Source organism: Notamacropus eugenii, chromosome 2, assembly GCF_028372415.1.
Source record: "Notamacropus eugenii isolate mMacEug1 chromosome 2, mMacEug1.pri_v2, whole genome shotgun sequence".
NCBI lineage: Eukaryota > Metazoa > Chordata > Mammalia > Diprotodontia > Macropodidae > Notamacropus > Notamacropus eugenii.
The window spans coordinates 12,953,370-12,963,840 of NC_092873.1; the positions used below are offsets into that span (position 1 = coordinate 12,953,370).

The 10,471-nt window shown below is 54.8% G+C and overlaps 2 protein-coding genes across 3 annotated transcripts; both read left to right on the forward strand.

Moving 5' to 3' along the window:
- Positions 1-47: 47 nt before the first annotated feature.
- On the forward strand, positions 48-5,890 carry TMEM138 (transmembrane protein 138). Of its 2 annotated transcripts, XM_072638826.1 has the most exons (5): positions 267-369; positions 719-946; positions 1,024-1,195; positions 5,096-5,171; positions 5,384-5,890. In XM_072638826.1, exons 2-5 carry the CDS (start codon positions 819-821, stop codon positions 5,494-5,496), a joined length of 489 nt encoding a protein of 162 aa, XP_072494927.1. In that variant the 5' UTR covers positions 267-369; positions 719-818; the 3' UTR covers positions 5,497-5,890. The 2 variants fall into 2 exon arrangements, with proteins under 2 accessions (XP_072494928.1, XP_072494927.1); XM_072638827.1 differs by lacking the exon at positions 719-946 and having other exon boundaries at positions 48-369.
- Positions 5,891-7,231: 1,341 nt separating this feature from the next.
- Positions 7,232-9,353, forward strand: TMEM216 (transmembrane protein 216). Its single transcript, XM_072638828.1, has 5 exons — positions 7,232-7,401; positions 7,599-7,700; positions 7,970-8,062; positions 8,472-8,673; positions 8,853-9,353. Exons 1-5 carry the CDS (start codon positions 7,389-7,391, stop codon positions 8,866-8,868), a joined length of 426 nt encoding a protein of 141 aa, XP_072494929.1. The 5' UTR covers positions 7,232-7,388; the 3' UTR covers positions 8,869-9,353.
- Positions 9,354-10,471: the final 1,118 nt, after the last annotated feature.

Sequence of the window (10,471 nt, forward strand, 5' to 3'; positions counted from 1 at the left end):
TCCGGCGTCTCAACTGACGCTAGGTCCCACCCACTTCTGCCTCCCTTTGCTCCCTCCGCTCCCCTCACTATCTTCCCACCGCACCCTGCGCGGGACAGGAACTAGGGGGCGGGCGGAAATGCATTCGCCCGGGAGGATCTTTAGCAAGATGGAGGGAGTAAGGAAAACCAGACAGGCTGCTGGGTGCTTTTGTCTGAGGGGATATGAAACATGGCCGCCGGCTCGACCATCGAGAGACGTGCTGGGGCTTGGTGGCTAGAGCGGCCCCGGAGCCCGCGTCCTTACGCACTTCCGGGATTTAAGTGACCTCCGGAAGGCGGGGGGCGGGCTCCTCGGAGTTTCCATGACAACCTAGGATGGCTGCCCCAGGTGAGAGGGAGAGCCGCTGCTCGGCTTGTCGGGGGAGGAGGCGGGAGTAGGGGAGGACGGGGCCTTGAGCCGCCGACGTCTGTCCGGGCGGGCCGGCTGGCTCCGGGAGCTGTCGTGCCCCGCGGCCCGGCGGGGTGACCTTGGGCCGGGCGCCGCCCCCCTCGGGCCTCAGTTTCCCCTTCTGCACCGCGGCGCCGCCCGTTGCCGTAGCGCTCTAAGGCTGGCGGAGCGCTGTGGCCGCACCGCAGGAGGGAGGACGGACAAGTCCCCGAGAGCCGGGGCTCCGACGGGGCCCCTGAAGGAGCGTGGGGCGGGGGGCGCGGCCTGACCCACGCCCCCTCCTCCGCAGGCTCCTGGTCCGGAGCGGGCCGCGGAAGGCGCCGCGGGCCGCAGGCTTGACGCTGCCCCGTGGGGGATGCCCCCCGCAGGCCGGGCCCTGCGGACCGAACATGCTGCAGACGAGCAACTACAGCCTGGTGCTGGCCTTGCAGCTGGTGCTGCTGCTCTACGACGTGTTCGTGAACGCCTTCTCGGAGCTGCTGCGCGTGGCCCCCGTGGTCCAGCTGGTGCTCTTCATGTGGGTCCCCTGGGCCCCGGGAGGGCGAGGGCGGGCTCCCGGGGGCAGCCCTGCTCATCTCCGCTTTGTGCCCGCAGCATCCAGGACATCGCCATCCTCTTCAACGTCATCATCATCTTCCTCATGTTCTTCAACACCTTCGTGTTCCAGGCCGGGCTGGTTAGCCTCCTCTTCCGAAAGTTTAAAGGGACCATCATCCTCACGGCCATCTACCTGTCTCTCAGCATACCCCTGCACGTCTGGGTCCTGGTAAGTGAGGGGCTAGGATGGGGCCGGGGGCAGGGCCCGCAGGGCCAAGGTTTCTTCTTCTCTTCGCATAAGGCTTTGGTCTGTTTGGCGCCTCTCCTAGAGCACCCGGCTTACGAGGCCAGAATAAAAATGAGGGGGAAAAGGTTGAGCCCAAGTACAAGGCCTCAGCCCTCCCACCTCTGCGCAGACCTGCTGTTCTTGTCCTCCATCCGTCCTGGTCTGCACTGACCTTGTTACAGTAATTGTTTTTCCTGGTCCATGTCTTCCTGTCCTTTTCTCAAGGCATTTCTTACAAGGTGGTAACGATTCTCATTCACGTCTGTGTGCCGCAGGAGGTGGAGGTGTTCACTCTGTTCCCAGTTCTTTGCTGCTATGAGGACAGCTGTAAATATTTTTGTGCATATGAGGTCTTTCTTTTGTTCCTCAGTCTCTTGGGAGTTTAGAGCTTCTGCCAACAGTGAAATCTCTGGGTAGCTCCAAGCTGCTTGTTAGGATGGTTGGGCCATTTCGCAGTTCCAGCAGCATTGTTACCCTCCATCGCTGACTGCTGCTTTCTCTGGTCACCTTGGCTGATTCACCAGGTGTGAGGTGAAACAGCTGTTCTGATGTTCTTCACCTTCTTTGTTACTTCCAGCAGCCTTCCATGTGGTTTCATGATTCCTGCTTTAAAGAGAACACACAACTCTGGGCAATGATCCCGTGTTCGTGCAGTGCTGGGGGCTGGGCCCTGGGGTTCCATAGACCAGTCAGTCAGTCCCTGCTCACAGGGAGTTGGCCTTCTCCTCCTGGATGGGTCAGAAAAGGCTGTTCTTTCTCCAGATCATCATTTACAGGTGTCATCTGAAGCCAAGTCCCCATAGCAAGTCTCCCAACCACCAGACCCTTAGGATTACTGTCTCTGCAGCCAGTGGATCCCTTCAGTTTCCTGCATGGCCAAGAGCACAGCCTTTTTCTCGGATGTGATGGTCTTGCAGGATGATGGGGCCAGTAAAAATGGAAGCACCACAGGTCACTGTTGAGGTCACTGCAGCCAAACGTGTATTAAGTATCTGACATGTGTGAGCCACTGCCAGATACTGAGAATTCAAAGGAAAAAACAGACCCTTCCCTAATCACGAGAGAAGAGTGACTGAGATGTGCTCCGAGGGAACATAGAAATCATAAGAGGTGGTGATGAGGAGAGAGCATTTGTAGGTTGTAGGGGGGTCTGTGTGCAGACATGGTGGGGATGGAATGTCAGGGCCAGAGAAGAGCAAGAGGAACGAGAGAGAGAAATGACAGGAAAGTGAAGTGGAAACCCTCTCATGAGGCATTTGGAACTCCAGACCGAGATTTGTATTTTATCCTAGAGGGAGTGGAAACCTTGGGGGATTTTTGAGGAGAGGAGTGACATGGTCAGATCCGTGTTTTAGCAACTTGTTTTGGCAGCTTTGGGGAGGACCAATTGCAGAGGAAAGAGACTAGAAGTGTGAGGTCCATTGATGTCTTGCAAGAGCCAGGTTAGAAGCTGTGGGCATGCAGAGATGGGTGCTGGGAGCTTCAGGATGATGGAGAGAGAGCAATCATGCTTTGGGAACCTAGCTGGCAGGAAGAAGTCTGGGGGAGAATGGAGTGACCTGGCTGCCTTTTGGAATGGAGGAAATGGAATAGTGAGGCTTATTTTGAACTTGTTAGCACAGTACCCAGCATATAGTGAGCATTCAGGAAATGCTTCTCCACTCATTCCAATTCGGTTTTAGATGCATACAGGATATCCAGAGGAATTAGTAGCATGGGACAGGATGCAGGAGAGAGATTTGGGCTGAATTTAAAGATTGGGAGTCAATCATTGATGACATTGGAACATGTAAGAGCTGATGAGATCACCAAGGAAGGGAAGGGAGAGGAGAAAAACAGGCCCAGAACACAACTTTCATGAGGAGGGGATTGATAGATGGTGCAGTGGATACAGCACTGTCCCTGGAGTCAGAAGGAGTCCACTAAGTTCAAATCTGGCCTCTGACAGTTACTAGCTGTGTGACCCTAGGCAAGTCATTTTACCCTAATTGCCTCTCCCACCCCACTGAAAAAGAAAAAAACATTTCCCAAGAGTGATCAAGGGTGAAAATGAAAGGACAACAAACAGACGAAAATATTTGCCACTGTCGTAGAGGAGATCAAACACAGAATTTACAGTGAAGAGGGATTTCTTATAATGAAGTCTTCCACATGCTCTAGTTTATGGATGACACCATAATGGTCACATGAAGGCCCATAACATGGCAGGGCCTCCTAGAAGAGATCCATAGTGACAAAAAAAGTTTGATGTAACCATCCACACAGGAAAAAGCAAGTGGATAAAGACTGCCTATTGTGATAGGCCGTCATGTGGACAATCTACAGAGTCCATCCATTATTATATACATATACGTGTGAATATATATGTGTATGTATATATGTACCTGTGTGTGTGTGCATATGTGTATGATGGTGCAGACTGATTTGGGCTCAGAACTGAATAGAAGGACCTCCAGAAAATAGCAGAGTTTTGTTAAGGACTTCCGTCATCTCCCAGAAACAAACACCCATCTTCTAATTCTTTCTTTTTAGAAATGTACTCTATTTAATGATATTTTTTTGTTTTTACATCATCCTTATTTCCAAAGAAATCACCTCTCATTAAACAGAGATTTAAAAAGGAGGAAAAGAGCAGTTCAACCAAGCTTGCTCATGCAACATCAGGCCTGTTGGACAGACGGTGCCCACCATACATGGAATTGTGAGGGGAGCCCACCATCTTGTAGGGTGGAGAATCCTCCTGGGATGTCTCAACCGCGAGTCCCTCAAGAAGGCAAAAAAGACGTGGGGTGGGAGTGCGCTGGCTGGCGCAGCTAGCAGCTACAGGGCAGGCTTCCTCAGGGGCCTCCTGGCCAGGTGAGCCTGAGTAAGACTCGGGGGAGCTCCCTAATATGATGAGTTGCAGAGAGGGTCAGTCTGCATTGGCAGAGGCTTTTTCCTTTGTCTCAGAGGCTTGAGAGAAATGAAATGACTGGCCCAGGATGACCCTGCTAGCTACAGATCTGAGACAGAGTTTGAGCCTGGCTTCCTTAATTCCAGGCCCAGCTCTACATACCCTGGTCTGGGCTGGCTCATCAGAGAGGTAGTCTGAGGGGAAGGTGTGGATTGCCAAAACTCCAGCCCTCAGGAGAGGAGCAGAGCTCACAAGTAGGAAGCCAGCTCATGCTGGTGACGTGGCACTAAGCTGGCACAGCTCCTGGCCTTGTACTGTCTGCCCGGCAGGGGAGATAAGAGGATTTTCTGAGATCTTCGTGCTGAAGCCAAAATAGGTTCTGCTTTTATTTTGTAAAGCTCCTGAGCCGAGCTGTTTAATTCCGAGTACACCTGAGCCCTTGGCTACCAGGAGCATAGACCAAGATGAGAGGAGTAAACAGGCTGACCCTGTCCACACAGGAGTCCCAGGCCTGGACCTCATACATAGTGAATGCCTCTTCCTGGTAAGGGAAGCAATGAAGGGCTTGACAAAGCATTTATGTGTGGAAGGGCCATGCCCCATCATCCTTTCCCAGGAAAAAGAGAACTTGGTTAGTCTGTTAAGAAAATGTCCCCATCTGTAATCCCAGGGGAGCACAGGAGTTCCAATGGCTGGGTCCTGCTGCTTGGTTGTCTACGCTAACATCAGCGTGGTGAGCCCCGGGATTGGGAGCTATCAGCATGGCCAGGCTGCAATGGTCCAAGCTCCTGTACCAGTCAGTGGGAGGACTGGGCCTAAGAACATAATGGGTTGGTGCATGGGAAAGAGCTGGGCCATGTGGTGGTGCATCCTGTGTGGGGTCAGAAGTACAGACAGAGCAAGGGCCACATCTGAATGCTGGCTTTACCTTGGCTGCTTCTCTCCTTTAGAACCTGCGCTGGAAAAACTCCAAGCATTTTATTTGGACAGATGGTCTTCAAACCCTGTTTGTGTTTCAGAGACTGGGTAAGGACCACATCACCTTCCCCCAGCAGGTCCTTCATTCTAGAGTCAGCCAGTGGCATAAGTCCCATCACCCCTGCAGTGGTCCTTCCCCTTCCCACCCCTCACCTGGTGGTGCTGGGGAGTCTGATCCCACTATCTCCCATGTCATGTCCCCAGAGGAGCAGCTTGAAGGGGAGTACCCTTCAGGGCCCTTTTCCCATTCTTATCCCCAGCTGCTGTTCTCTATTGCTACTTCTACAAGAGGACAGCCATCCGCCTGGGTGATCCACGGTTCTACCAGGATTCTCTGTGGCTGCGCAAGGAATTCACCAGAGTGCGAAGCTGACCCCTCTGCACCAGCCAGACTGCGGGAACCCTGCCTGCTGCATCATTGGGGGCCCATGACCAGGGCAAGGCGGGCACATGTTCCCTATTACTCACCTGCATGCTAACTAAAGGTCTCCTGCGCAGCCTGCTGCCCACGACACAGCACGGCCCCTCTGTACCACTTCCCCTAGAGCCTGAGGGCCCATTGGCTCCCTTCCTGCAACCAGGAAGTTCCACCTAGGAGCCCTTATTAAGAGCCCCCTTTGGCTGCTCCCTCTCCCCCCACCGCAGGCCTGGGCATGCAGAGAATAACACTGGCACACTTAAGAGACTTGGGCTTGGAGGTTTTTATGCTCTACAGCCCTTTTGTACTTTTTTAAAATAGGTAATAAATGTATCCCTTTTGCCATAAATTTCCAAGGCCAGGCTGTTTCTGTTGGTGGTGATGCCTGGTTTCCTTCCCTTGGTGGCCTGCATATCCCCTTTCCCTATAGGTAGACCCGGCCTTTGAGAGGCCATTTCCTTTCTTAGCTCTTCCGTTTTCCTGAGATGAACATGAGCAGTTTGGATTCAATGAATTTTCAGCCTTCTCCAGCTGCCTTATTTGTTCCTAGACTAGATCCAGAGTCTGACAAATTGTTTCTGTGGTCAGCCCTAGGGCCATGTGGGAGTCTGGCATGGGCCTAAAACACAGGGAGGGGGCCTGGATTCAAGGCCTGGTCCTAGCGCTCATTACTTGTGTGACTGTGGGCAGCTTCTCAGAGCCTCAGTTTCTTCACCTGTAAAATGGTGGAAATGCTTTTCTGTAGGTCCTTACCTTGCATTGGTTTATCTTTTGTATACATTTACATATAAATGTTGTCTTATGGAAGAGATACAAAGAAAGTGAACAAGTCAGTCCCTGCCCTTCAGGGTTCAAGCCCTAACTCTACCTGCCAATCACCCAGGACACAGCCTCTACAGAGCAGAGTCCTTGGGAGGCAGTTCCAGAGAGAAGGCACTGGGAGGGGGAGGCCAGGACGGACTTATGCACTGAACCTGGGGTTTGAGACTTGAAGAAGTCAGGGAAGCTAGAAGAGGGAGGCAGGGATGGCATTCCAGGTATGGGGCACAGCTAGGGAAAAGGCATGGAAGAGGAAGAGAGCGCCTCTTGGGCAAGGAGCTGCAGGAAGTGTGTAGATTGTAAAGGCTGTGAAGGGCTTTAGATGCCAAGCACAGAATTTTCCATTTGGTCCCAGAGGTAGTAGGGGGCCACGGGCCGACGAGGATTTGGGGGAAGATGACTCCGGAGCTGGGAGAGGCAGGCTAGGAGGGTGTGCAGGATGTGCAGGAGAAGTGTGCACGGAGGTGCAGGGACGCACTCGCGGGAGAGGGAGAGGTTCAACAATTAGGGGGCTTTTTCTGGGGGCACGAGTGTGGGTTCCAGAGGGAGGGAGAAGTGGGGGTATGCGAGGGGGGTCTGAGAGGAGGGAGTGTCTGAGCCCTGCGCAGGAGGGCATCTTGGGGCTCGCTGCTGTCTGCCTCAGTAGCAGCCCCGTCCCCCAGGATGGTTGTGCGGGAGCACTGAAGAAAGCTGACGCCCGGAGGGGGCCCGCCCCGAGCCGCCCTCGGCCTCTCACGTGGGCGCCCCGGCAGGGCTCGCCTCCGCTTGCCCCGCCCTTCGCCAGGCGGAGGCCCCGCCCTTCGCCAGGCGGAGGCCCCGCCCCCAGAGGCCGCGCCCCCGCCAGGGCCCAGCGCCGCAGGCCTCGCGCATGCTCGGCGGCCGCCCCCACCGAGCTGGAGCGGCCGCCAGCTAGAGCGGCCCTTCCGGGCGGGCGCCGCCTCGCCCCGCCCCTCACTTCCGGCAGGCGCCGAGCTGGTCTCCGGGAGCCCAGGCGCCGCGCCAGCAGTTTCCATGGGGACTGAGTGGCGATGGCACCGCGAGGTGAGCTGCCCGAGGTGTGTGAGTCTCCGCGTTCGGGGACCCCCGCCCAGGCCTCGGTTTCCCCACGGGTCCACAGCGAGGAGTGCGCTGGCCGCGGCCGTGAACGCGGGCGAGCCGGGGCGGGCGGGGGCCGGCCGGGGCGGGAGGCGGGGGGGACGCGGCCCAGCCGCTCACCAACCTCGGGCCTCCCCCTCCAGACCGCCGGCTGTCGTCCATCTCCCTGGAGATCTTGCTCTTTCTCAATGGCTGGTACAGCGCCACCTACTTCCTGCTGGAGCTCTTCGTGTTCATGTACAAAGGTGAGGCGTGCGCCCCCCTCCCTGGCGCGAAGCCCCGCCCCTGACCCCCCAGAGCCCTGGGTGAACGTCGCCCCGCCCCTCGTCTGGCCCCGCCCCCAAGCAGCCCCGCCCGTCCGGCCCCGCCCCTCCCAAAGTGTTGCCTGGAGAGCCTGAAGGACCGGCGCCGACCCCCGGTTGTGCTGTGCCTGTCCAGCCGCACAGCAGGGGTGAGGTGTCAGACCGGCACCCCTCCCCCGCCGCCTGCTGCAGCCTCGTTCTGGCCCCCGCAGGTCTTCTGTTACCGTACCCAACAGCCAACCTAGTTCTGGACCTGATCATGCTCTTTCTTTACCTTGGCGTTGAAATCATCCGCCTCTTTTTTGGTAAGTGGCTGATCCCCGCACCTTAGCAGGGGACCGAAAGGGTCCTGGCCCCCTTCTGTGGCCCAGGGGAAGGTTACAGGGTTGGACAGTCCCTTTCCTTCCTCTGGACAGAGGAGGCCGGGGGGGCACGTGGTTCTCCCGGGGCCTTCCCCCTTGCGGTGGGCACTGGGTGTCAGGGGCATATGTCCTTGCTGTGATGGTCCCGAGTGCTCCTTTGGAGGAGGAGGGAGGAACCCAAAGTCCTAACTCTTCTAGGCCAAGTTTCCCATCACCACAGACCTGCATGACTTCTAAACCTGGACTTCCACCCATTTTGCAGCCTCCGTGGCTTTCCCTGCTCCAGCCTTGTAAGCTCAGGGCAGGCCACTGGAAGTGATCCCCAGGGCCTGTTTTGTGCCTGTCTTGACAGCTACAAAAGGGAACCTCTGTCAAAGGATGATGCCCCTTGGGATCAGCTTGGCCATGACCATTCCGTCAGCCATGATGGCTTCCTATTACCTCTTGCTGCAGACCTACATTCTGCGCCTTGAAGTTGTCATGAGCACCATTCTGCTCATTTTCTGTGGCTTAGAGCTGGTGCTTGAGTTGATCACGCTCACCACCTTCAACAGGTACTACTTCCTCAGCCTGGGCTCAGGCCTCCCCTCTAGGAGGGCCCTGTGTAGGGGAGACGGGGTGAGGCTGGATATGGGGCTGGGAGATCTTGGAGGCTGAGGTGCCAGCGGTGGATAGGTGAGGTTAGCTACTGCTCTTTGGTCTTTAACCTACTGTGGTCTCTTCTTGCCCATAGCATGGATTCGTATTGAAGTGGCCTAATTGAGCCCTGGTGACTCAACCCCCTGGTGCCACAGAGACACATGCTCTTGAGGAGGCCAGCCCTTTGACTTGGTCCCGGCAGTATCTTCTAGACCAGCCTACAGAATATGTTCTCCATCTCCTTCAGGATAGCAGAGAGCACACAGCCCTGTCCTGGGCCCTTGCACATGGTCCTTACTTGGCACTCCCTCTTGTCACAACCAGAGCACTGAGTTTGGATTGTCTAGGTCTCCGGGGCCCCCAGCTTGAGCTAGGCCCGTTGTGCGTGTGTCCCTGGAAGCACTGTGGACCTGCATTTCACAAGGGTGTTTTTCTTCCACTAACCCCAAACCCGGACCTCATCCCATTCGTTCATTGTAGGGGATGAGCTTCAGAAGGGACTAGGCAACAACACTCAATAGCTTGGGGTATCATTTTCTTACACTATGTCTTCGAACAAACACTATTTATTTACAATAAATATTTATTTTCTGTTGTGGGGGCTGCTTATGGCACTGTTCTTTGCACAAAGCCCAAGGACAGTACTAGGTCCCTGCTTCCCAGACCTCCCAAAAGCCTGCTAGTCTTTCCATCAAGCAGCAGCATCACAGCATCAGGCCTCCGTGAGGCTTTCTGACTGTCTTCCTTACAGTGCCTGCTGTGGCCTGGTTTGGGAACTCAGTCACCAGGAACCAAGGGCCTTCATAAAACCTCTGCTCTCTAGGCTGATGCTGTGGTGAGGTGGCAGGATCTTTTGGTAGACAGACTGGAAGCGTTAGCCTCTATTTAAAGATGAGAAAACAAAGGAAGAGGCTTGGGGGGAACAATGCCCAAATCTTCTGTTGACCATCACTTATACCTTATTGATCTGTCCCCCATTTGTTCTGCTGCACGCAGTCACATCTGTCTCGTGTTCCTCTTCAGAGATTAACTGCCAGCCCCCTCTTCCTTTCTTTACAGAATCTTGAAGCCTTCGGAGGCCATGAGACTTTTGGCAAGTCTTGTCCCTTCTGTACCTCAGTCTCCTCATCAGTAAAATGGACTTGGTGGTCATTCTGAGGGGCTCTTGTAGTTCCAAATCCACCATCACTTCCAAATCAGTTACATGTCACTTTCTAGTAGCCTGCTGTAGCAGGGAGGACAACCCAAACCACACATCTCCCCTAAGGTGACTGGACACTTAGGGCCCCTTCCAATCCTTTAAGGTGTTACTTTCTGGCATTTCTCCACTGTGACATTAGCACTTGGTGCTAGCTTTTGAAATTCTCATAATTGGGGAAAAAACAGTTCACAGACCTTCCTACTTCTCTAAGGTGAAAGTGAGCTTGACTATTGTAAACCGTTGTGACTGTAGTGTAATTAAAAAAGGCAAAGGCTATCAGACAGACCAAGTTCACCATGATTTCCCTGAATCCTGTCTTAGGACAACATCCTGATCAGCTAATTCTCCCAACAGCCTTTGAGGCCTAACTTGACCTAATCATTGGCCTCTCACTCCTGGGATTCAGACGTTAATTCCCTGTCACTGATTCACTTTTCAGATAAGTGAACAGAGGCCCAGAGAAAGTGATCTGCATTGTAGCAAAGGGCCCTGAGTCTAGTCCCTGGGTCCTG

Bases quoted from the DNA above. Each gene is read 5' to 3' on its own strand.
- TMEM216 (XM_072638828.1), top strand. The intron at 7,701-7,969 runs GTGAGGCGTGCG...TGGCCCCCGCAG, and splicing joins CTTCGTGTTCATGTACAAAG to GTCTTCTGTTACCGTACCCA. The intron at 8,063-8,471 runs GTAAGTGGCTGA...CTGTCTTGACAG, and splicing joins AATCATCCGCCTCTTTTTTG to CTACAAAAGGGAACCTCTGT.
- TMEM138 (XM_072638826.1), top strand. From the start codon at position 819: ATGCTGCAGACGAGCAACTACAGCCTGGTGCTGGCCTTGCAGCTGGTG. The intron at 947-1,023 runs GTGGGTCCCCTG...TTGTGCCCGCAG, and splicing joins GTCCAGCTGGTGCTCTTCAT to CATCCAGGACATCGCCATCC. The intron at 1,196-5,095 runs GTAAGTGAGGGG...TCTCTCCTTTAG, and splicing joins CCCTGCACGTCTGGGTCCTG to AACCTGCGCTGGAAAAACTC.